This window comes from Sitophilus oryzae, unplaced genomic scaffold, assembly GCF_002938485.1.
Source record: "Sitophilus oryzae breed Bouriz unplaced genomic scaffold, Soryzae_2.0 scaffold_857_pilon_pilon, whole genome shotgun sequence".
NCBI classification, from domain to species: domain Eukaryota; kingdom Metazoa; phylum Arthropoda; class Insecta; order Coleoptera; family Curculionidae; genus Sitophilus; species Sitophilus oryzae.
Window position 1 is genome coordinate 2671921 of NW_022147480.1, and position 27859 is coordinate 2699779.

General features: G+C 33.1%; 1 protein-coding gene across 1 annotated transcript; it reads right to left on the bottom strand.

Moving 5' to 3' along the window:
• Positions 1 to 4204: 4204 nt before the first annotated feature.
• Positions 4205 to 27054, bottom strand: LOC115889941. The gene is made up of 6 exons (XM_030910045.1): positions 26907 to 27054; positions 14745 to 14956; positions 14397 to 14532; positions 10955 to 11167; positions 6298 to 6464; positions 4205 to 4487 (listed from the first exon to the last, which is right to left on the bottom strand). Exons 2-6 carry the CDS (start codon positions 14927 to 14929, stop codon positions 4361 to 4363), a joined length of 828 nt encoding a protein of 275 aa, XP_030765905.1. The 5' UTR covers positions 14930 to 14956; positions 26907 to 27054; the 3' UTR covers positions 4205 to 4360.
• Positions 27055 to 27859: the final 805 nt, after the last annotated feature.

Below are 27859 nucleotides of genomic sequence, written 5' to 3' on the forward strand. Positions count from 1 at the left end.
ATACGGTTGAAGAATTTTTCGTCTCTTAAGAAATATATACCATCAAAGACTAAGTATCAATTATGTGACACACTTATTTTATCTTTATTTGATTATGGCGATGTTGTTTATGGTACACCCATAAACGCTAGATTCTCTAGAAAAATCCAAATACTTCAAAACTCGTGTCTACGGTTTCATTCGGCTACGAAACATTCCTTTTAGAGATCATATAACGCCACATCTTAAAAATTTATCTATTTTATCCATGATTAACAGACGACAATTTCATTTAATGACATTCATTTATCGAATTTTAACTACAGAGCAGCCTCCCTATTTGTTCTCATTGTTTCACTACGTTGACCATGATCATTCGACTAGACAAGTGCATTATTTTAAAATTCCTCAACACCGAACAGCTAACTTCCAAAAATCTTTGTTTCATGGCGCCACATTTGTGGAATAATATTTCTAATAACTTTAAATTTCAATCCTTTACAGATTATAAAAAACAAATTAAAAATCATTTACTAAATTCGTAAATATTATAATTTCTTCGACTGATTTGTGAGATCTTGTTCTTCTGATATGCCCGTCATTGGTTGCTGTTCCGGTTTTTACACTGTTTCATTATGCCTCTCTGCTTATCTCCGCTCATCCCTGATAAAATTATATTTTTACTTTTTTTATATAATTTTAATTTTTTTAATTTTGTTTATTTCTATAATTTAATTTATTTCTATTTTGTATTTGGGGTCGCACCACTCTGGCAGTTTGTGCCATTGTATCGTTTTTTTAATCGCGGTGCGATCCCTTTAGACACACATTTATTAATACTAATATTATTCTGTAAAACTTAATGGGGTCTAATAAAGAAATTTGAATTTGAATTTGAATTTGAATTAGTTAAATTTTAATAATTCACAAAAACACATCGTCAGACAGTAATATTGGTCAACAAAAAAAATTGGAAGAGGGAAACGTTTGCTCAGCACTTAAAAGACCATACTAATATAATAGATTGAAGCTAAGAAACAGCGGCAAATGCAGATTCTGTGGGGATAATGAGGAAACAACAGAACACCTCATCCAGGTTGTTGATGTAGGTCAATGAAGCTTCAGTCTCCAATTAAATAGATTTTTGAAAAGGATAGGACAGGAGAATTTATTCTAGAGGTAGAATGTAGTAGAATGAGTGAGAGGGGGGTTAATCACTGCTACCTTAAAGATCTATTGTGCCCCCTTCCTTTAGTCATTACACAGTCTACAACCCATCATACCTCTGTTTTAGAGGGGACAGGGTATTTCCCATCCTCCTCTGACAACAGATGTTCTTCCTCCGAGGGTACACACCCTTCCACGGTTGGAGTTTGGCCCTCCGTGTCCTTCACAGTCGAAGAGCTGAGGTACCCGTGAGGTCGAGGCAGGAGGATCTGTCTCCATTTTCTCCACCTCTTTAACTTGGTCTCTCATTAGACCTGATACTGGTGTTGCTTCGTATCTATAATAGAGGATATGCCCCTCTTTCTCTATTGCCTCCTTGGATTTGAGGTCAATTCCTATTGTGAGGACCTGACCATGACCATCTTAGAGACCACCGACCTCTTAGAAATCCTTTGGCAGCACTGCCATTTTCACTTGTCCAGCAATAGCGGCAAAGCTGGTGATACGTCCCTTCTTGCCTCCCGGTGTTGGACGGCTTTCCATCCTGGATTTTTTCTCTCCTTGCCAGAGAAGAGGTGAGAGGTTCTCGCTCCCTCTCTTGCCCTTTGATGGAGATGAGTCAGGTTGTTTCTTGGTTTCATTACTCTCCTTTTTTCGGAGGAGTGTTTTCGCTTTTGCTTCCTCTGGAGCAAGTCCTTCGTGGAGCAGTCGGAGGTATCTCCGTGCTTCTGCTCCGCTAAGACCTACTCTCAGAGGATCGTCTAGCCTGCCTTGGGTCTAGAGGTAGGCTCCCGACCCTTGCTGGAAAAGGTGGTACCTTGTGTGCCACTTATGGAGGATGATCCCAAGCAAGTGTCAGCCGCCCTTCTTGTAGTTTCTTTTGGATTTGGTTCCTTGGAACTTTCATTTGTAATGTTCCCAGTGTCGCTAGGGGGCTTCCCCACAGCTTCACCGGTGGTGTTTTTAGTATTCGATCTTATAGTGTTTCCACGAGTCGCTATGGATAGTCGGTCTATTTTTACAGAGCCCCGCGTGTAGAAGTAAGGGGTAAATACAATGGGGTGCCCCCTGATGGGGGGTAATAATAGGGGTAATATAAGGGGGTAAATACAATGGGCAATAATGGCAATACAAAACAAATAAAAAATGGCAAAAGCCCAGGAGAAGATCGTATTACACCTGAAATGCTGAAGATGGGCGGAAAACCATTAGTGGATGCCGTGGAAGTATTGTTAAATAAATGTCTGATGGAGGGTAGAATCCCGGACGCATGGAAAAACGCAGAAGTTGTGCTATTATACAAAAAAGGAGATTTTACAAATATAGAGAATTATAGACCAATAAGCCTTCTCTCGCATCTATACAAGCTCTTCACTAGGATTATCAACAACCGACTGTCTACGAAACTAGATTCCTATCAGCCAATAGAACAGGCAGGCTTTCGAAAAGGTTTTAGTACCATCGATCATCTACAAACAATTAAAACAGTCATTGAAAAAACAACAGAATACAATATACCTCTACATTTGGCCTTTGTAGACTACCAAAAAGCCTTTGACAGCATCGAAACCTGGTCATTTCTAGCTGCAATGGAGGACGCGAGAATTGATTCCAGATATTATTCCATTATTAAAAATATCTATGATAGTGCAACCTTCCAAGTTAAATTAGATGATGACCTCAAAACAGAAAAAATACTACTCGGCAAGGGCGTGAGACAAGGAGATACCATCTCTCCCAAGTTATTTACACTGGCACTGGAAAATGTCTTCAAGAAATTAGAATGGGAAAATAGAGGTCTAAACATCGATGGGGTACACCTTAGCCATCTGAGGTTCGCAGACGATATTGTCTTGCTGAGCACCGACATTCAAGAACTAAACACCATGCTAAATGAGCTAAATGACCAATCCCAGAAAATTGGCCTTAAAATGAACTTGAAGAAGACCAAGATAATGAGCAACAATATCCATAACATTACCGTTGACAACGTTATTATTGAAAACGTAGACCATTATATATATTTAGGTCATAAAATCAAGCTGGGCAAGGAAAACCAAAATACGGAGATCAAACGCAGGATCCATTTGGCATGGGTAGCATTTGGAAATATGAGCAATATTTTCAAGGATAAAAAGGTGCCCATGAACCTAAAGAAAAAGGCTTACGACAGCTGCATTCTACCTGTGCTTACGTATGGCTTAGAGACTATGGCAATTACCCGAAAAACAGCAGAACAACTACGAGTAGCACAAAGAGCCATGGAAAGAATCATGTTGGGAGTCACCATTAGAGAAAAAATACGGAATACCCACATACGTCAAAAAACAAAATTAATAGATGTCGTTAAAAGAGTGGCAAGTCTGAAGTGGCAATGGATAGGACATGTGGCAAGACAGGATCTAGATCGATGGCCCCAAAAAGCAATCCTATGGAGACCTAGGGGAACAACAAGAAGTGTGGGCCGACCAAAAAAGAGATGGGTCGATGACGTCAGGGCAGTGGCGGGAAGACAATGGATAAGATTGGGTAGAGATCGCGAAGCATGGAAAAACCTAGAAGAGGCCTATATCCAACACTGGATGGGACCAGGCAGAGAAAGAAGAAGAAAGAAGCCCCCTGATGCCCCAAGGTTGAGGCCACTAATGGCTAGTCCTCTATCTATATTCTAGGGGTAAGAAGAGCAACACAACAGATCTGTAAAAGTCGCAGAAGATTAGCCAATTATTTTCACTTGAATAAATAAAGGGTGTTAGGCTGTGGTAGTATACTCTTTATGTTTTTTTTTTCTATTTTTTACTGTGTCTATAACACCTAATCGATAAAAATTAATATACAAAAAGTATATAATTTATATAACTAAAAAACGATTAAGATGTATATTTTATTCACAAATAGAATACATTATGTAAAGATAATACAATAAATGTTGTAGCAAAATCGTAAGAAAAAAAGTTTATAATTTGTATGAAAAAAAAAGGAAGAAAAAAGAAATAATAATATAAAAGCATTAAAATAATTGAAAAATTGAAATGCAAAACCAAGCTAGAGATTTTTTCAAATTAAAACGTTAAAAACTAAGATTCTTTGTAACGATTTTTTTCTAAAAAATTGAATTATTAGTACAAGGTTGATATGTACAGTATTTTTATTACATTTTCCTATATTTGTATATATCTACTTCAGTTGAAAACTCGAATGTAATTAACTGTTCTTATTGCAACTGTGCACTCCTTCTCTCTATTCTCTCGCTGACAGATAGAGTGGCGTTTCCGCTGTCATCGACAGTTTCGGCGTCGCATTCTGCCACCAACTGCTTCAATCTGGCAACTCTGCGTTCCCTAAAACAAACAAAAACTTAGTTACTTATGGTTAAAAAAATGTAATTCAAATAGTAGTAAGTAATTCTCAATAAAGTAATTCTAATATTTTTTAAGGTAACTATGGATGGATTTATATACATATAAATCCGTCATGCGTCGTCTCCTGTTTTTAACCAGTTTTATTGGTTTATTTCAAAAATGACATCATATTTCAATATTATTGGAGTGACGGAACGATGAACGATGCACGGACACAGACGCGTATGAACTCGACTTAAGATTTGTCGAATTGTTGCCAAATTATAGGTTATAATTTGTGTCTAATTATGTCAAATGCCAAAATTGCTTTTGCATTTTGGTTCGCGTTATTATGTGTGTTTTCTGTTTTTTTGAAGTTAAGTGGAGGAAAAATCGAGAGAAAATTAACTGTAGGTGCCCAGAGAGCCTCCAATAGTCACCAATAAAGTTTTTGTACCAACTCGTAATATGGTACTAAAAACTGAAGTAGCTGTAAAATAACGACATCACACGATAGGTAAATAATAGATTTTAGTACCTACTGCAGAGAGATAGGGTCAAAAGATACCGGTTTAAAAAAATTAATATTAAAGTCAATTAATCAACTTTTAAGATATAAAATTCAGTAAGTGTTATTATTAATAAACTATTTTGTTTTATTTATGTTATGTTTTATTTATTTCTGCGTAATATTAAAAAAAAATATTTGTACATAAGTTATATTGATAAATATAATATTGATTTCCAGAAGTTCCTTGAAGTTTGAAAGTATGAAATAATTCTTTTTAACTTTTTTTAATTGTCAATTACATTTTTTCAGTTTTATACAGTTTTTTTACAATATTTTGAAGTAATCACTTGTCAATTTTAAAAATATTAATTTCATCAATGACTAAAGAATATAAGGACAAATAACACCCGAATTCCAACTGTTACCATTCTTACAAACAGTGCCGTGGCACATATTTTTCTTAACACAGCCGCTTGAAGCCATATTCATATTTTTTATAAATGTTTTAACTACGCCTATGGTGTATGCGGTTGTATCATACTAATTAATTACGAAAAAAACGTATTAAAATTTTAACAAAAGATACAAAACTAGTATCGACGTATAGCACATATTAAGTACATATAATATCAGAAAAATAATTATCGAATTCAATAAAAAAAACACTTAAAAAGTGGAGTGGACTGTTTATTTCCCTATGGAACGTAACTCCTGGCTCTTTCTGATCATTGCACCTTTTACATTTGAAAGCTGAACAAATTACCATTGTAATAAAGTTTATACAAAGTTCACTACACACAACAAACTATTAAAAGTCGCTAAAATTGTCGCTGATGACCAGCTGATGACTCATTCGTTACTTCCAAAAAATGGCGTCTAACGTCACAAATTCTGCTGCAGCTCGTATATGGGCGTTACATGTTCTTGTATTCTTTGTCATTGAATTTTAATTTCAAATTCGTTCCAATTGCACCAACTTATTTCTTTGTAAAATAAAATAAACTATTTTGAAATTAAAATGTACACTGTCAAGGATTTTTGGACTCACACCTGTTTTTGGAACAGGTCTAGTATTATTCCTAACCTTACCCTTAACATTAACCCTAAGAAATTAAACTTAACGGCTTAAGGAAATACTATTCATACTTCTCCAATTTGTCTTAAGCATATTTTAATATGCATTTGTGCTCATATGAAACATATCTTTTCGTGCACCAAAAACAAAAAATATTACTACATATTTTAGTTCACTAGTCCAGTTGTTTGGTTTAAGGAAAATAAACTAAGCATAATTTTTACCTAGCAGCTTGTTTCTCTTGAAGAGCAGCCATTTCTTCATCGATATCATCTATTCTTGCACGTGATTGGCGAGCTCGGAAAGCTGCAGCAGAACCAGCTGCGGATTCACTTTTTTCTGCCACTGGAGACCACTTGGTCAGGTTATCAGAGTCAGCATCATAAGTTACCTAAAAGAGAAACTTTTAAGAAATAATGCCTTACAACATCTTAATAGTAGAGGATTAGTAAATGAAATTACCTCAAAAGATGATGTTATTTCAGCAAACCTGTGTGAAATGTGATTACATCACAAAGGCATTAGACACAAACACACAAAGCAACTAATAAAAAATCTAAAATGTTAAGAAAAGCGCAAAAAGTATTATTAATTATTAGAGAAGATATTCTATATTATTTGATGAAAGTAGTTTCAGTCATTGACCTATTTTTACACTTTTTCAAAAGATATAAGCTTGTAGGCTAGAGGCTAGAGATTATAATGCAGAATATTCATTGCATCTGGTATGTTAAATATGTTTCATCTGATGATATAATTAATCCTGGTGATGGTTAAATTCTTTAGGACGTTTTCATTGGATTATGCAACTTCTTGTTGTAAGATCTAAATTATATGGAATGTCTACGTATGCTGAATACAGATGCCAAATTTGAACAATTCTGGACAAGCCGATTTTAAGTAATTTAAGAAAAATTGCATCTATTTTTAAATTAAAACTGAACAGGTAACAATGCAAAACCAGACAAATGTCAACATTTTCTCAGTCCTAAGCACAAAACATCCCCCTTTAGAACTTTTTCTTTAAGTGCCATAAACATGATATTTTAGCCCTTGATTGTTTTAGCAAACTGTATATAACTATATCAACATTAGTCCGTAAACTGAGGCTGTATTCCGTTGCAAAACCAGGCGAACCAGACCGGTAAACTACGGTTCCTGAAAAATATCGGTTTGATACGGAACGGTTTGGTAAAATACTGGAAACGTCAAATGTTGACGTTTTCTAAATTTCAATACCTCTATTATAAAATGTATCTTTTATGCATTTTTGTAACATATTCTCTGCTTTTACGTTTGCTTCTTCTTTTCAATGGAGTTTAATATTGAAAAGTACTTTATATTAATAAACTGTTAAACTCGTTAGACAGCTCAAGTGAAGATTTGCAGGTCCAATATTAAAACAGATCAATAATAAATAAACAAATTAATCAATATTTATATTTTTATAGCTTACAAAACATTAACGATTACTTCTTGTCTTGTTTTTCATGTTTTCTTTAAATGTTCCTGACTTTAAGAAAGGCTGCAATGATAAGTTTAAATGGTCCTAAAAATCATTCTATTTAGTTAATGAAATTTATTTACCTTTACTGCCTACCTTCATTGCTTTTGGATGTAAATACAAAATATTATTACAAATTTTAGAAATTAAATGAGAATTTCACTCGAACTTCCAATATTTGCTTGATTTCTGTCACATAAATGACATTGATTGAAAAACAAAACCAGAAAAACCAGCCTTCTCGCGCTGGTTAGTTTGGTGACAGTTATAACGGAATTTTTCAGGAACCGTGTTCCGTAATAAGAAAACTTTCAGGGAACCGATAGAAACGGAACATAAAACCATAACCAAGGTAAGCAACGGAATACACCCGTTATCATTCTATAATTTTGTCAATGTCAAATTGTAATTTCTAAGCGTTAGGCTTTTGAAGGGCTTTTGCCTCATTCAAACCAGTTTTAAATTACAAAAATACATTTCGGGAACACTAAGCATCATCATCATCATCATCATTTAGCTTATACCGTCCACTGCTGAACAAAAGCCTCCCTTAACTCTAGCCATTTCCTTCTATTTTGTGCCACTTGAATCCAGTTTCCAGCCACCCTCTTAATGTCATCTGTCCATCGACTAGGAGGTCGTCCTCTGCTTCTATAGGCCTCTTGTCTCGGTCTCCATTCCACAAGTCTCTTTGTCCACCGTCCATCTGTCATCCTAGCCACATGTCCTGCCCAATTCCATTTAAGATGTAAGACAGATATCACCGCATCTCGTACTCCTGTTCGATTTCGTATTGTATGATTGGGTATTTTATCTCTGAGTGTAACTCCTAACATAGACCTTTCCATTTTCCGTTACATGACCTGTATTCTATGTATGTTCTTTTTTGTCAAAGTAAGCGTTTTAGCTCCATACGTGAGGACAGGCTAAACACACTGGTTAAAGATCTTTCTTCTTAAACATATGGGAATATCAGATCTCAGTATATGCCTTAGTTTGCCAAATGCCGCCCACGACAAACCTATTCTTTGTAGAATTTCGTGGGTCTGATTATCCCTTCTAATACCGATCTCATGCCCTAAGTATTTATATATATGCACTTGTTCCAAAGGTATGTTATTAATGTTTAAATTTCCACTTAGTACTAGGTTTGTCATGTATTGTGTCTTTGACAAGTTAATTTTCAAACCGACTTTTTCCGAAGCATCATTCAGCATATCTAGCATATTCTGTGCCTCCTGTATGTTGTCTGTTATTAAAATAATGTGATCTGCAAAACAGAGATGATTTATCAATTTGCCATCGATGTTAATTCCTGTTGAATCCCAGTTTATCATTTTTAACATACTTTCCAGCACAGCAACGAATAGTTTAGGGGACAGTGTGTCGCCTTGTCTTACCCCTCGATCGATATTGAATTTATCTGTGCATTGACTTGTCGATATTCTGACGTTTGCCGTGGCATTATCATATATATATATATATATATATATATATATATATATATATATATATATATATATATATATATATATATATATATATATATATATATATATATATATATATATGTCTTATGATTGAGGAGTATCGATGATCGATGCGACTCTCACTTAGTGTCTCTAGAAGCTTCCGCTGGTCTACCGAATCGAAGGCCTTCTCGAAATCCACGAAGACAAGCATTAGTGGTCTATTATACTCAATGCGTTTCTCGATAAGGACCTTGACTGTTAGAAGATGGTCATTTGTTCCGTAACCTGATCGGAAACCTGCTTGTTCGCTCGAAAGAAAAAAGTCTATTTTATTTGTCAAACGCTTGGTGAGTATTTTAGTAAATAATTTGTATACGTGGCTAAGAAGGCTGATGGGCCTATAGTTTTTAAGGTCTGTAACGTCACCTTTCTTGTGATGATGGTTGCGTTGTTCCACTGTGATGGGGTTATTTCTTCTTCAATGCATTTATTAAATAGGACATTTAAAGCTTTGATGATTTCTGGTCCTCCTTCTTGGATTGACTCTATTACCAGTCCATCGTTGCCGGCAGCTCTATTGTTTTTCATATCTCTAAGGGCACTGATAATTTCTCCCTCGGTTATTTCTGGAATTTCTTCCGACCCCTGATTTATTACCTTTCGGATGTCGCTTCTGATCCCCTGCTGTTTTGCTGTGTAAAGTTCTTGATAGAAAAGTTTAATAGAGTGTAGGATTTCCTGTTTGTATGTTACTATGTTGCCGTGCATATCCTTGATCTTTTGTATTTCTTTTCTTCCCATTGTACTATTTCTCAATATCTTCAAACTTTGATTCTTCTCTATGACTTTCCTAATTTTTTCCGTATTCTGTTGCCTCCTATGCTTTCTGATTTCTTTGGATATCTCTCTGTTTAAAGTTCTATATTCTTGTGTACTCTTGTCCTCCATATCTCTTCTCTGTTTCATTAAAAGTTTTGTTCTTTGATTCAGTTTTTGTTCTTTTACTTTTTTGGGACAACATTTTTCGATAGCCGTTTGAGTGGCCCCTTTGATGTTTTCGTATATTTCGTCTATCGTAGTAGTATTTTCATAATTTAGATTTGAGGCTACCCATTTCTTGTGGTTTTTCTTGAGTATCATGTTAGTTCTTTCCTTCTTTATATTTATTTTTATCTCGGCTCTTACAATGCGGTGATCGCTTCCTATCGAAAATCTGTTTAATACACGTACGTCTTTGATTACATCTTTTCTATTGCTGATTATGAAATCTATTGCGTTTTTGGTTTTGCTATCTACTATATGCTAAACGAACACTAAGCGTAGGTACTATAACGTAGTAGTGTAGACAGCACATAGACAAAGACAGCACAACAAATTACATTTGACAATGATAAAATCGTAGGTTGACAACTTAAAGTATGTTGACATTTCACTGGTTTGGCATTGTTACAAAACTGAACAATTTTAATCTAAAAATAGATGCAGGTTTTCTTAAATTAGTCAAAATCGGCTTGACCAAAATTGTTTATATTTGGCATGTATATTCGGCATAGACAGACCTTTAAAGAACTACTTACGACTTAACTGTTAAATTAATACTGGAGCCAATATTTCAACAGTTTAAAATTTGCACGGGATTTCCTATGTTTCCAACGAAGATGCATCACACGGTATAGTATCTGACTCAGTGAAATCAAACAAACACACAAAGGGTTAAGAACTAAAAAAACGTTTCAGTATTAAGCATAAAGCTGTATATTTCTAATATCAAAACCAAGCGTTAACTTAAATTAGCACGATTTTAGTAGCGAAAATGAAAAACTTGTTACTATGAAACATAATACAACAATATTTCTAATGCCATCAAAATGAAATAATCCTCCGAATTATCTATCCATCTCTTACTTTAAGAGCTCTCTTCTGATAAGCGCTTTGATAGTCGTTGTCCAGAGCTCTTCTACTAGCCGAACTCTCGTTTATGCCGATGCTGTCCAGGATTTTTTCCGACCTGTCCAGCAGTCTTTGCGTCTTCAAGTTGCTGGACGTGGACTCCAAGTCTACGTCGTCCACGATGGTCACTTTCTTGGCAGCTCTGATTCTCTTCAACGCTGCGGAAGTCTAAAAATGAAAATATTAATCAATAGTACCATAGGATCGAAAAAAAAATGGCGCCAAAGACGGCTGGAGAATGAAAATCGATGATAATTTTGGTGAGGTCAAGCCCTAGACACCATTTACTTAGCCCGTACTCTTCTTTATTTTTTAATGGCGCTTACTAATGCCGGTTGGCTTTAAGAAGGTTCTAATTTATTTTTATATTGAGTAGTTCCAAATTCGGAAAAACATTTTTTTGGAAATAGATTTGTGTCTGGAAACGTTTTATTCTTTTTTAACTTTTCTACAGGGTCCGGCAAAAGTGCGTCGAGTATCTATATTTTAGGAAGTTTGGCGTCGAATTGACCTGTATGATTTAAGATTACGATATTTATACCAAAATAAGTATAGACCATCTAAAATAAATACCTAATACAGTTTTGATTTCAGGACAGTTCCTGTTTTTTTTTTAAAAAAATTTAAGAAATCTGAAAATATATATTTTTTATTTATTTTTTAATGTCTTTTGAACTATCGAAATATATTTACCCATATCTTAGGATTATGTAAAGTGGTCTGAAAGGAACCCAAAAATGCAATAATATAGAGGGTGTTCTATTTAAAAAAATAATCCCGATCCACGCACACTCTTTTGAGCCACCCTGTAGAAGTTAAAATATTTTCCTGAAATACATCCTAGTACTACATACTTTAGGTTTACACTTAAACAAAATCCCCAAGTTTTTTATTCTAGGAACTATATACAGATTCCCGACGCACTATTGCCGGACCCTGTATAATTAGTGTTAATTTTTGACGAATTTTTAGTAAATGACATATAGAGATTGACCTCGCCAAAATTTTCAACGATTGTCATTCCCCAGCTGTCTTTGACGCCGTTTTTTTTCATACAGTATATTATATACCGAGTTAGGAAGTGTTTCATTATTACTGAGAATTTTATAATGTTACTCGAGACAATAATGAAAACTTTCCTTCAAGTTTTGTATACTATTTTATTTAAAAGAATATTATTAATCAAATACCGTATGATCGAAAAATAACGGCTCCCAGATAACATTGAAATGACGATCGATAACACTTCACACTTTGTAAATAAAAAATGTTAGTAAAAATACTACTAATTTGCCAATAAACCTTCAAAACAAATAAAATATACACCATGCGTCGCACAGTGCTTCGTCCCATGGACAAAAATCGAAAAAAAAGTTAAAATTTACTAATATCTGAATATGTAATTTTTTACTTATAGCAATGTTCAACCATCCTGTATATTATTTTTCATAAACAGCGTTTTTTGTTAGCAAATATTTTCACTAAAAATTAATTTTGCGATCATTATCTTATCAGTGAAAAGAGTAACATTCATAGTAGTTCTGTATATTATGGAGTTTAGCGGTACGTACTTAATTGAAAGCCACTATGGATATTGTTAAACACAAGGTATGTACTTTAAATTTATTTCTAAACAAGTTCGTGATTGTTTAGTTTTTATTTATTTTTTAAGATGATTCGTAAATGGGTATAAAAATTTTACGTTTTCAAACTTCAAAAAGGCATTTAAAAAAAACATATCAAAACATATCGTATTTATTGAATATTTTTGTTGTCATATTCATACACTTTTAATTTTCGTATAGTTCACCTGCGTCTGCTTGCGACGAACTTTATTTTATAATACTTTTCAGAAGGAGTAAAATTGATATAAGTAATGCCGATCTGGTTAATACTTGGCTTCATCATAAGGACAAGAACTCAAAATTATTTGTATTTCAAAAAATGTGTTCTTTATTAGATAGGTATTGATGAACCTTCCAGTCAAATGAGACACCACTTGTGCCTGCAAGCCCACTATGTTGGAGATAAAAAAAGTTTCCATTTTTCAATTTATTATAAAACCTCATACCCAAGAAAAGGAAAAAATAATATATGGATATGGTCTATTAAAGAGGTAACTATTAACATCCGAACCCCTCATACCAACAAAAAGAACAGTATTTTTATTTAGAATTTATTATTAGAAAAGAATTATTATTAGAAAATGATGTACAGAAATATCTTATATGTGAGGATACTTCATCTACCTGTGATTTGGATACTATAAATTTGGAAGATTCTGTCAGCAGTGATTCTTCTGAATCAGAGTAGTTACGATCTATGCATTTTGTTGTCCTAAAGTAAATTTATAGTATCTTAAGTTTTTTTTAATTAAATATAACATTAATGTTTCTTTTTCATTAAAGAAAAACATTTTTATCTTATATTAGGCTTATATTGTAGGAATCATGTTCTAATGTTATTTCAATTCTTTTTTATCACAGGAATTTATTTCATACTTACACCGTTTTAATACTATAAATTATTATTTCCTTAGATGGAACACAACTCCAACATTTTTATTATTTATAAGATTTTTTTTCATAACCGTGGGACTAAGAACATCATCATTTAGTACAATGAGAGTACTCATCATTTGTGTCAAATAAACCTAGTTCGAATAAATTGCCTACAATAGAAGAGAAGTTTTGCATTTTTGTCCTCTAGAGCCATATGTTCGAAGCACTGTGCGTCGTTTTGTAGAGTTTGCTGGTGGTCGTATTATGATGTGTAACCAAAGTTATTTTAATTTCCCTATAAATATCTATTGTCAGTTTTAAATTTCTCATTCGTCATAGTCATAATATTGAAAATTATTTTATTATTGGTAACCCACCACAACTTAAAGAAGCTACAGGAAGAGCAAAAGCAAGAGAAATAGGAGAAGGCCAGGAAAATGAGTGAGGAAAATGGAAGAAAAAGTATAATAATCGTGGCTTTTTTCAAAACTTGACCTAAATACGACCTTAAGAAACCGGGAAAGCTCATAATTAACTCACGTCGGGAAATCGTCAGTGGAAGTTTGCCGAAGCTGCAAAGGCTCGAAAGAAGGAGAAACAGTCAGAAGGACACTGAATCGTTTCCTCGGTGCCTACAAACAGTTTCGTAGATCTTCAAGAAGTTGCCGTTATCCTCAACGCTACTGAAGGTTATAAACGCTTAACAATTATGGTACATCAATTGTACCGTCATAGATAGGGTTTTGCCTTTTGCTAGTTGTTCTGCGAGTTCGACAAACGGTGTTTTTTGCCACTTTAACCAACCCACCATAAATTGTGAACAAAAAATATATTTAGAATTTTGTTTCTGTCTTGCTTTATAGTGATAGATAACTTCGAGCACTCTTTGAACTTACTTCATTAGTTATAGCACCGTCTTCATATAAGTCAGCTGCTCTGATTCTTCCTCCTCTGGAGTCGAAAAGATGATTTTCTCTAATTCTATCACTGGCACGACGTCTCGATTCATTTAAATCTTCATCAGCAAATATTCTGTATAGAAAAACAAAAATAAATTGGTGTATGTAATGTGATTTTAAAAACAAATGCTATGTAGTGTAAAATAATATAAATTAAATACATGTATATGATAGTCTAACCATATATTGGTACAGTGATTTGTTTTATCGATTTAATATCAATATTCAGTCAAAAAAAGTTTTCTAACATTTATAGTTTCATTCGTTGCAAACTCAAAATTTTACCTAGCATGTCTGTCATCAATTTCTGCCCCAAAAGCTGAGGGTTGACGAGGTGGTGGGGACAAAGGTCTTCCAGAGTATTTCCTATCCAGACGATCCAAAGCCGACTTGTAGTAACTCTCGCCGATGTTGTAGTTTGAATTATAAATTTTAGTACGCGGACGACTTAAAATTGTACGACTGGACATGATGACGACAACTCAGTTAACTCTGATCTGAAACATCAAAATATGTAATTTAACCTAAGAATTTAACGTATAAGTAACGTAAACGTAGTCTTATCTAATAAAGTATTGAGGGTGTCTCAGGTTGAGCGTGCATTAAAAGTTTCTACAGAACTATAATACCTAGATCGAAGATTTTTTGCACATTATTGTTTTACAACGAGATCTATCGATTACAAATATTTTCAATATGGCTGCACTTCCAGAAATACCGGAAGTTGACAGCAACTTTCTTATTTTAAATAGATGTAATTAGTGTAGTATTAATGTAGAATCGATGATAAAAAAAAATCACACATGTAAGAAAAGCTAATCAGTTAAGTTCGTTTATTTGATCTGAAAGTTCCGAAGGTCATCTACTACATTTAGATTTTATAAATAAAACAATAAATCCTGGCATCGCTGTATGCTTGAAGTTTACACTGGATACCCACATAGGTTATACATATTCCAAGCTTTACATCAAATTTGCAATAAAGTCAGACCACAAAAATGTGCAAACATTAAAGTTGAAAACAACGTAATTAAAATTAATATATCGTTTTATAAGTTTAAAAAATGATAAATAAATATGATCCCTTGAATACACCGGGTGTTTAAAAATTTGGGTTACAACGAAAGTCGTTAGAAAACTAGATATTATCTGATTTTATACAATAATTCAAAATTCATCACCTAGTTAAACTTCTTTAATATTATTTTCGATGATATATTAAAATAGGAGGATAATCTACAAAAAGAAATGAGATCCCCTCATCAAAAACATAGAATTTCAAAAAATGTCAAGTCTCGCAACACAATTCTTCCACTATAAAAAGTTGTGAGATTTCATGTCAAACCAAGTCAGTTTATTTTAATTAGCGTCTGCTTAAGCACCTATTCATCAGTTTTGTTATAATCAAATCAAATTAAATCATTTATTGCATGTTAATAGATACAAGTATCCTTACACAGTCATATTTTGTAAAATGCAAAATTATAAAATAAGCACAACAATTATCAAACAGTAATTTAAATTACACAAAAAAAAACAATAAATACACAATGTCAATGTTTTGACCTATAACCACGCTATAACCCTTCACTGCTTTCTAAAAAATCAGTAACACTAAAATAAGCCATATCAAGAAGGTAGTTTTTAATTGTCGTTTTAAATTGATGTCTTGGTAAATTTCTGACATTTTGAGATAATTTATTAAAGCATGCAGGAGCATAATGAAGGCTGGAGTTCCAAGATCTTCCGAGGCGCAAATGAACAGGCTTTACATTCATTCTGTTTCTGATTGCATAATTGTGTTGTTCATCATGCGTAGTATATAGTTCTAGGTTATCCTTCACAAATAAAAGACACTGGAGGATATAGCAACATGGAAGTGTCAGTATTCCCCTTCTTTTGTAGGCGTTTTTTGTATCTGCTTGATAACTTAAATTTGACAAAATTCTCAATGCAGTCCAAACAGTCTGTCAGCATGAGCTGAGTGACCCCAAACAAGTATTCCATAAGTAAGCACCGAGTGAATGAGAGCATGATAGGCAGCTACTAACACATTACTCTCCACACACTTAGCCAATCGCCAAAATGCATACATGCTTATGGAAACCTTCCCTGCCACATAGTCTACGTGACTTTCAAAACTCAGTTTTGTGTCAAATTTTATTCCCACAAATCGGACACTGCAAAAATCTATTTTAAGAGAAAAAATAACTTTTTCTGTTTTAGTGTCGTTCAGGCATAATCGGTTTGCCTGAAACCAGTCACCAACATTTAGCAAAATCGATTCAAAATCAGTTTGAATTTCTTCAGGGGATTTCCGAGCACATAAGATAGTAGTGTCATCGGCAAACAAAATCATATTATTCTGAAGTGTAGCCACGGGTAAATCATTAATATAAATTAAAAACAATAAGGGTCCTAATAGTGAACCTTGCGGAACCCCATATTTTACAACACTCACATCAGAGAGCGTACCGTTGGCTAATGTTTGTTGAGATCGGTTTACAAGATAATCAGCCAATAATTTCGAACTCAAATTATTTACTCCATAATATGAAGTTTTCTGTAAAAGTATGTTGTGATCAACACAATCAAAGGCCTTGGTAAGGTCACAGAAGACCGAACCAACATAGTTGTAATGCAAGCCATTGTTGTAGATTTTCCTTTACGAAACCCAAACTGATTCTCTATGAACAAGTTATTAGATTCAAAGTAATGTGTTAATAAGTGTTTCAATAAATATTCAAAAATTTTTGAAAGTGTGGGTATTAAAGCTATAGGTCTATAATTATTCACACTTTCAGGATCACTTTTTTAAATACTGGTACGATTTTGGAAATTTTTAAACAACTGCGATACGTACCGTCTCTTATACATCTATTGAATAATTTAGTTAGAGGATATATTAATAAATTTATTACATATTTAACTAGTGGAATGGTCATGTTATAAATATCTTTACTATGCTTATTTTTTAACGAATTTACGGCGTTTCGAGTTTCTGTGAAAGTTACAAATAAAAGTTAGAAATTGTTAATATCAATATTAGATATTTTTATTTCTGTAATAGTTATAATGACTTCGTAATTGCACGATATGATAGTCTACCAATTAAAAAACTTCCGTCCGAAAAAGTAACAAAATAAGCGTTCGGCATTTAACGTTTTATGCAAAACTGGCTAGGTATTTTTACACAAATGAAGAAGGAAATTAAAGATAAAGGATTATACTATATCCGTATTGTAGCACATTTTAGGCAACTTCTTAATTTTTAAGATTTGGATAGTCAAACATCAACAAAATATTCCTTATGTATGGACTAAATTTTCTCGAAAATAAAGACATAATTTAAAATTCCGTTACAATACGGAAATAGATTGAAGTTTTGTGATTACAGTGATATATAATTTATATGGTTTTTTAACAAATTGATCGCTATTTTATGGCAAATGCTGAAGGTCTGCAAACCTTAATTCAGCCTTAATCAAAGCACGTGTGTTTGGAATTTTCCGGCTAAGCCTTAGGCAGATTTCTGAAAGAATAATTTATTTTATGCTTTTCTGTCCCTATCAAATAATAGATAAATTTTTCATTAAAGACCAAAGTAATTTCAATTTTGGCTTGTCACTTTCTAGGAAAATTTCATAAACATCTAGCCACTAAAATAAAGTGTATAGTTAAGTCAAAGCGGCCTGATTAATAGTGTTTTAAAGGTTTTTATTATGAGCACGAGCTAAATGCTTTTAAATAGAGCACTATCACATCCAAGAGTTTATAATTAGTAATGCCAAAATGTCACTCTTTTATTTCAGCCACGTTACGCAGCTAGGCTAAACTTAATTTTGGCTTCTTAAATATTATTATTCTTAGTATACAGGGTGTTTCAAGTTCCACTGTCACCATTGGGATCTAGGAAACGGTAAGAGATACGGGGTGGTGTAAATTGGGGCCAAGTTGCCTGTAACTATGTCAAATGGTAATCCGTTTAGTAATTTTTTATTCATAAATTTTGAATTGAAAATTACATTCATAAATTCAATTTATTATAAACTATAGTATTTAACTTATTATAGAGGGTTAATCGAAGAGTTATTTTTACTCTATCTTTAAAACACCCTGTAGAGGGTGGGCCATTTTGGTTGTAGTGATGGGTTGTTATTTAACTATCTGTTATTTTATAACAATTATTTATAAATAACATAACGCAACCGTTACTACTTTTAAAAAATAACAGATATAAAATAACGACACGTAGAGATCGGCCGCTCGTGAAAGGAAAAACCAAGTCGGCGCTCTGCATCACCACGAAATTCTATGCTGCTCGAAGCAATTCCAAAAAACAACTAGTATGGATTGAAAACATGTTATTTCGTCAACCATCGATACAGGCGGCGAGACAACGGACAACGGAGTGGGGAAAGCGCTACGGCGAACGTAGCTGCTTCGGTCGATACCGTCAATGGTCGTATTTACAACAGCTTAAAAATAATAGGATATAAAAGAAGCAGGTTTTTTGAAACAGTTGAGGGCATAACGCCTGGCGGTGGAGATAACAGGAGTGGGAAAGGAACGCTGCTGCATCGGTCGATTGTCGATGGAGGCTCGCAACGGGTTGGAGAAGCAGTCATTTTAGATATGTTGTTTTTCAACCTGTTACAAGTATAACAGGGCGGCGGACGAGATAATAGGTGTGGGAAAGGAACGCTGCTGCATCGGTCGATTGTCGATGGAGGTTCGAAACAGGTTGGGGAATAACGCATCAGTTGTTTTAGATACATTCTGTTTCAACCTGTTACGAGCATAACGGACGGAGGTCGAGATATTATGGCGCTGTATGTTTCAGTACTTACTTATTAAGTTTCAATATTTAGGTATATATTTATTCTGAAAAATTTTCAGAATAATATTTTAAGATTTTTAAAATGTATACAGGATGTTTTGAAAAAATCTGGTCATTGATTAATCACGATCCTGCTTAAAGCCCTTGACGTAAAAAGCTGATTTTGAAAACGGATTGACTTTAGTGTGTAGAGTTCGATAAGAAGGGATTTTCGAAACTCGAATTCTAAGGGGGGTGAAACTACTCTGAAATATTAGAATATTTTTTATTTAAAAACCGGTGAGTTTTTTACGGAAAAACTCTTAAAACACGTATATTTTAATATGTTGTTTTACATATTTTAAGATTTTTTAAAAATATATACAGGGTGTTTCATAAAATATGACCATTGAGTAATCACTATTCTGCTTAAACTGCTGGACGTTTAAAGCTGATTTTTTAAAAACGGATTGACTGTAGGGTTGAGGTTCGATAAGGAGGGGTTTCTCAAATCTCAAATTCCAACAGGGTGAAAACGCCGCTCAAATATTACAATATTTGTTATTTAAAAAACAGTTAGTCTTTCGGGAAAACGCCTGGACACGCATAATTTATTTTGTTTTTTTTACATATTTTGAAATTTTTAAAAATCATACAGGGTGTTCCAAAAGTTGAGTAATTGATTAACCACGATTCTGCTAAACTGCTCGACGTTAGAAAGCTTATTTTTGGCAAATGTGAGAAAATTTTATCCAGTTTGTATGTTAATGGAAATTCTTGTTTTGCTTTATCATCACCATTAGAAATTATTAATTCGACGCAGAACGAAGTCGCGGGTACACACTAGTTTAAGTGTAAAATTAATTCGAACTCTAGTGTGTAGTTGGTTTACTTATGAAGAATATACTACACATTTTCTTATATTGCTATTTTTTGACCGCAAATGGTAAAATCATAACTAAGAGCTTCTCGCCCGTCGAGTGAGATGCACCCTGTACACTGCTACGCAATTCACGATCTACGCGGATCGAGGGGCAGGGGCGTAGGTATATACTATAGACGAGTGGCCGAATTTTGGCTTTTTTTTTATATCGCAATTTGTAAACAGCGCTTATTTGTAAATACTACCGTTTTTAGAGAGGGTATTTTAGATAACAATCGATATTTAGAAATGTTTTGACACCCTGGAAATACTACCACCGAGCACGTCATTGTTGCAACTTGCAACTGCGTTAATACGCCTGGCGATGACCGTCTCATACTCTTTCAGATATTTAGCAGTAAAATAAAGAAACCTTTTATTTTTAAGCTGTTATTTTAAGCTGTTTTTTATAAATAACTATAACAGTTTCAACTGTTATCTAAAAATAACAGTTTTGCCCATCACTATTTGGTTGTTTCTATAGGGTATCTAGGAAACCGTGAGAAATATTTAAATTTTGATATTGCACTCTCGGGTTCTTTTTTTGAAAAAATTACAATGGATCGTGGCTATCTTGATCGGTTTCGAAGCTACAGGGGGATTCTCAAATTTTGTACTTTTTGAAGATGTTCGATAGTTTGATTTTTTTTTATGGCTTTTTAAGTAAATTTGAAAATTTTGAGAAATATAATATGTCAGATTGTTATATTGAGTCTAACAAACATAAACAAACGGCAGCTGATTTATATTTTGAGCGGTATCCAGAGCGCGAGCAACCAAACCCAGCGATTTTTAAAAGGTTAGAAGATAGTTTAATCAATTTTGGATCTTTTCCAAAACCGGGCCTGAAAAAGTATCAGAAAGAAGATGAATAAAATCAATATATTAATGTCCTAGGAGCCATAAAAAAAAATCAAACTATCGAACATCTTCAAAAAGTACAAAATTTGAGAATCCCCCTGTAGCTTCGAAACCGATCAAGATAGCCACGATCCGTTTGCGCCATTGTAATTTTTTCTAAAAACGAACACGAGACTGCAGTATCAAAATTTGAATATTTCTCACGGTTTCCTAGATACCCTATAGAAACAACCAAAATGGCCCCCCTGTACAATTGAATATGGTTCTTAGTATCGAAGATTATACAAAAATCATTGATATTGTTGAAGATGGCTGAAATTATGAATATTCGCTTGGTCCTTGAAGAAGAATGGGAAAACAACACAATATATTTGCAGCCTCATTAACAGTATGAACCGACGACGTCTATAGATAGTTATAGAAGCCGGGGGAGGCAATACAAAGTATTTGAGTATTTTTTACAATCCCAATTTAAACCACATCTCTTATAGTTACCGAGATCACAATTATTGTGAGAGCCAAATTTAAAATGCCCTGTATTACAAAATAATAATGTTTTCAGTTAAACAGTTGGTTCAAGATCAACGATATTTATAAAAACAACCGTGATTCTATTTAAAAAAGCAAGTTTTCGTCGTTGATATCAGGTTGAATGAATTTATCCATCAAATCTGGCATCTTTTCAATAAATCCTAACACCGATTGAGTGTTTCCCTAACTTTTATTATTCCAGATTATATCACCGTTTAAAATAATAGAGAACATGTATAAATTTGTTGCTGGTAATAATTTTTCGTTTGTTTCAACATTTGTTTTCTTCAATAATATTGAATTGATTTATTGTTATATGTTTGGTATAATTTACTTTTTTAGAAGAAACTTTGAGAATCATTAAAAATAAGTACAGTAAATCTCCAAATAAATGGATAATTGCAATCTGGCGCCCCTATCTGGCGCCCCCCCCCCACTTTCTTTCAGTACTATACTTGATCTACAACTAAGCATGTTTATGCTACTTTAACAATAAATGTTCACTTAAAGATACTTCAAAATTCTTCTCTTCGTTCAATTTTAGTCTGCAGTTGTCGTTTTTTTCTATACCGAGAGCGCCTCGAAAGTGACTTACCCCTATTACTTTTTTATTTTTTTAGATAAAAAATCCGAGATTTGGTATGTTAGTATATGATATAAATTAGAACATTTGATATATTTGGTCAAAAAATATATGTTATAGTTTAAATTCCAATCAAGAGTACCATGACTCTGTTAAAAAGTCTTGGAAAAATAGATTTGTTTAATGTTTTTTGTGTCTTGTCCTGGTCGGTTAAAAGATGTCCTAATCATATTTTAATAATATCTCAATTTTTTCAAATTGAACAAGGGTGGCGGCTCATTAGCATATTTGGAAAAAGAATATACCACAGTTTTACGAATAATTTTGGTACCACACACTTGGTATTTCGAGTCAAATTGTCTTTATGAACCGCATGTTACAATTTCAAATAAACCATATGCGAAAATGTAAAAAATTGACATATGTAATGAATTAGAAATATACCTGGGGTGCCATTTAAATATATATATAATATACCTGGGGTGCCATTTCTTTTTCACAATTATTTCGTGCAGAATCACTAGTAGGTACTACTATCAATAGTAGGTATATGATCGGATACAGTTTTGTCGGCTTCAAAATGAGGTTCAGCCACACTGGTTTATCTTGCTCAAATGAGAAAATTCTACGATTCTATTACCATTTTCCGTGTATTACTACATATTCAATCCGGAACAATCAAAACCACCAAAATATTGATATCTTTTCCCACTACTGTTAATAAATTAATTTAATTAATGAAGCAAACTTATAAGCTTTTTTTATAATAAGGATATCAGGATCCCCTTCAGCTTCTTACGAATAAATTTTTGCCTCATATAATTTTAGGGCATATCAACCATTAATAACAAATAAAGGGCGTAGGTAATAGAAAAAGTGCGTTTTTGAGCAGTCATAGTCAGTCTAAAACTGTCAATTTTGCTGGCTTGACCCAAACCAATTTGTATAGAAAAAATGTATAACAACAAGAATTAATTATAGAAAGAAGGGTTATTTACAAAAAGTTGATAGCTTTTGAGTTATAAGTAAAATACCACGAAGAAATCATTTTGATTTATTATATATTTTTTTATTTTATTTTGTTCAAGAATTCGCAAATCCCAGTTTCGAATAGAGCACCCAAAAACATCTAAAATAGAAGAAATCAAAACTCTCCCAAAACTTCGCGCTAAAGATTTTTTCAGCATAGTTTCAGTAAACTATAATAGGATAGGTCTAGGATATAGTAGTGTTTATAATGTTTAGTCAGATATTTTCCCTATGTTGTGTAGTAACTGCTGATATGATATTTTAATGTGAAAATTGATAGTATCGATTCATTATTGGATCTGGTTATTCGTTACTATTTGTTTAGTTTACTGTTTTCAAATGTTTTAGTTGATGTCGTGGCGCCTCTAGAACAGGGCCCTTCCGCCGGCCCTGGTTGTAATTTTCCCTGTATAACCTGATATTTAGTGAAAATATTCATTATACTTTAAATCAATTTTAAACTCGGTCCGAAAAGTCATACAAGGTGAGGCAAAATTAATATTGAACATTTCCACTCTTAAAAATGAGTTACTCTTTTATTTTAAATAGAGCAACCAGTATATTGTTTCAATAAAAAATGGAGAATTCTAAATACAATTAAAAATTCAAAATACTATTAAGGTTGCCTACCCCTCAAACAAAGACTTTTCTAGATATTTTCATTTTTATGATTTATTCTGAGTAAATCATGGTAATTGGATAAAATCAAGGTGGCTGTGATCTTAGGACAAGCTGTGATATGCTGATATGCCTAACGTTGATTTAACAAAAACTCTGATTTTCATATAATTTTTGTACAGATTTTATCAAGAATAACATTTTCTAAGCAATTTAATATTATCATTTTTTTTTTCTTTTACAGATTTTAGAATACAAAAAAAACAAATTAACAAAGAAATATCAGAGAACAAAATAAAGATAATTTGCGTGTTTTAAAGTAGGTAATAATCAACCGAATATTTGTTTTCTCCAGCTGGAAAATTTTATTTTTGGTACATAAAGGTCACCATATTGTTCTCTAAATAACTTGAGGTTATAACATGATTTTTAAATGCTTTTTAAATAGCACTAAAACTTCATCCAATTACGAAGAGATGTAATCTACCTCCTGACCTACATTTATTTACAGAAATTCAAAGAAAAGTGGAAGAAATACAGTAAAAAATCTGCCTAAACTGAAAGAATTTAAAATAGCTATCAGGCTACTGGCCTATATCTATATTTATCGCCATCCCTGGATACCTGATTTGTGTTATAAAACATCTTGCATGTGTCGGATCGCACATAATTATTTCAATAGGGATATCTAAACAACCACTTTGAACTAATATTATGAGTTCAAATCATCTCTTTATTAGCATTGGTGTATAATATTAATAATGTTTACTCAAAAATAATAGATAGGTTAAATCAATCAAAAAAGCGACCAAACGAACTAACGTCTGGCACAAGTCAAGGAAAATTTCGACAGACGATATCCAAAAAATGACAGAAAATACAATGTATCTGTGAATTAAGATGACAGATAACAACTGTCACTGTCAGGAAACCTCTAGCAGGACAGACTATAATAATAGTACTCACAGCACTAGTGTAGGCTTATTTTTTGAAGAAACTTTTGGCTAAACTTAAGTGTAAAAAGGTACAACTCTTTCAAATAAAGATCCTAAAAATTCAGCCAATTTGTGTTTTTTTAAATTTTTTAGTATTTTATTTAGTTAAATATCATATTTAACAAATTAGTATTTTAAAAAGTTACCTTAAGAACAGATCACAATATAATTTGGGAAACATTAATAGCAACTAACAACGCGGGAAGAATTGAGCATGGTGTACCACAAGACACTTTTCTGGGTCCGTTATTGTTTGTTATTTATAATTAATGATCTACTTACAATTGACACAAAAGCAGAAATTTTTAGATACGCAGATGATACAGCTATATTTTGTAAATCTAAGTCTTGGTACAATTTGAAAGGATTAGACTTTCAGACAATTAATACCTAGTTTGTTAAAAACAAATTAACATTAAATTACGACAAAACCAAATTTATATCCTTCTCTATTTATAAAAATAATGAACCAGACTGGGACAGATAACAAATAACCAATAATCATGTAATACATGAATGTAATTTGGTAAAATATTTAGGGGAATCATGTAATCCTGAACTCATCCCTTATACAATCTCATTTGTCTAAAAAATCTAGGGTGGGGTGGTGCGGCTGTATGTCATTTAAAGAACTTGACTTCTGTTCAAAAGTGGTCCATAAAAATGATTCACAATAAAAAGAAAACCTTCTCTTTAGACATTCTCTTGCAGCAGGCGGATCTACTGGATATACGTCAGCTGTATTGCTTAGGTGTCATAAAATTTTACGTTAAGATACGAATAGAATATGTTTACCATAAACATGAAACTAGACATAAGACAGTTTATCCTAGCTTATGCTCTAAAATTATTGGATAGAGATCATCAAAATGTTTTGCACCTCGTTTGTATAACATTTTACCAACCCTCTAAAAAAGAAACCATAGAAACGCGTTTTAAGGACTTTCTTTTCTTATGAAAAATTTAACTCAACTTTCATATTTGTTTATTTTTCTCTAAAACGGTATGGAACTTTAAAAAAGTATAAACGGGATTAACCATTTTAGAGCAAGCAATTTTTTTATAAATAATGGATTTTTCTCAAAATGTTATAGTTATCAAAACAATACCGGGTGCGTCTCAAAAGTGGCTCACCCTAAGAACTTTTTTATTTTTACTGATAAAAAAACAAGATTTGGTATGTTAGTATATGACATAGATTAGGATTGATTGACGTATTCAATTGTTTTTGGTCACTTCCTGTTTTACCGGAAATGACATCAACTTTTGATTTTTAAATGGCACCCTCGGTATGTTTTTACTTAATTCGATAGAAAATGACACTCTGAATAGAATGACATATCATATGTCAACTTCTGACATTTTCGCATATGGTTTATTTGAAATTATTGTAACATGCGGTTCATAACGACAATTTGACACGAAATACTAGTGTCAAAATTTCACCCTTTCGATTGGCCGCTCCCGCTTTAAGCCCCGGGATCGCGCTGGTAGACATGACTATTTCACAATGGCTACACAAAAGGATACTTCACACAAAAAATTAGCCATGTAACGATGATAAGGTTTTTTATGTAGCCAGCTCTCGGTCTAATACCAAATCTCGTTTTTTTTTTATCTGAAAAAAATAAAAACCACTGGGGTGAACCGCTTTTGAGACGCACCCGGTAGTTATTTACTTCAACTTCGATGTTATTTAAGTCAAATGAGTTGATTTTCCGTTATAGGAAAATGTCCAAAAAAAATCTAAAACATAATTTGAATCGTTGCAATTGCTAACATAAAATTATATTTCATTTATTTTCAATTCTAACACTTAAGTGAAATGTAAGTAATTATTTCTAATTATGATTTTATATAAGTCGTATATAATTAAAGAAAAAAGATCGCTGTTTGCCTGGGTCACTTCGATTTTTCGTCGGCATTATATTTAGAACAAACAAAACTGAAACGTGAGAATCCGTCAAATTTCTATTTTAAAACCTGATCCGGTCTATTTTTGAACAATCGAACAAGAAACTCTATTTCGTCCACCCGATTTGTCTTTTTCGCTTTTCCTTCTTTCTTTTCGTTGTTCCTCAATGCTCACCTGGAAAATGCACGCGCACACAACACCACAAAGCAAGGAAAAAAGGTAAAAAGTCACTTTTCACGTACGTCGACCCGCTCTAAAGAGTTTTAAAATAAGTCAAGTTGGCCGCGGATCGGAAAATTCGAAATATCTCCCCGCCCGACTTTTCGTGTGTCTCCCACTCGCGCACTGGTCCAAGTTCGATTTTTGCGAACAGCCAGTGGGCTAATACAATGTAAAATCGGTAACTTTTTGTTTAGAAATTATAGAATCTTTAAGCTTCATTCAGAACCTCGATCATAGTGGGATAAATTATTCGTGGTTTCAATTAGCATAGAAGTTTGTCCCCCTAATTTCAATGTGAGCATTCAGAACGATAAAATTAGTGGTATACCTACTCTGTTTTTTTTCTCAGGTAAGATTTCGACAGACGATGACAGAAAAAAAGCAGATGACGTCCATACCAATCTATTTATTTCACTAAAAAGCGGGTCAAATATTTTTTAAGTTTTTAACTATGGATAGGTTTATATCTATGGCTCGCCCCTATAACTTTTTATTTTCTTAGATAAAAAAAATGAGATTTGGTATGTTAGTATATGACATAAATTAGGATCGATTGACGTTTTCAATTGTTTTTGGTCACTTCCTGTTTTACCGGAAATGACTACAACTTTTGATTTTTAAATAGTACCCTCGGTATATTTCTACTTTATTCGGTAGAAAATAACAGTCTGAATAGAATGGCATATCGTATATCAACTTTTGACATTTTTGCTTAAAGAAAAATCGTATTTTAAATTTCAATCTAGATGGCCATGGCTGTGTTAAAAATACTAATTTTTAATCAAGAAGCCTTGGAAAATAGATTTGACCGTTTAATGTTTTTCCTGTCTTGTCCTGGTCGGTTAAAAGATGCCCAAATCGTATTTTTAATCATATCTCAATTTTTTCAAACGGGACAAGGTTGG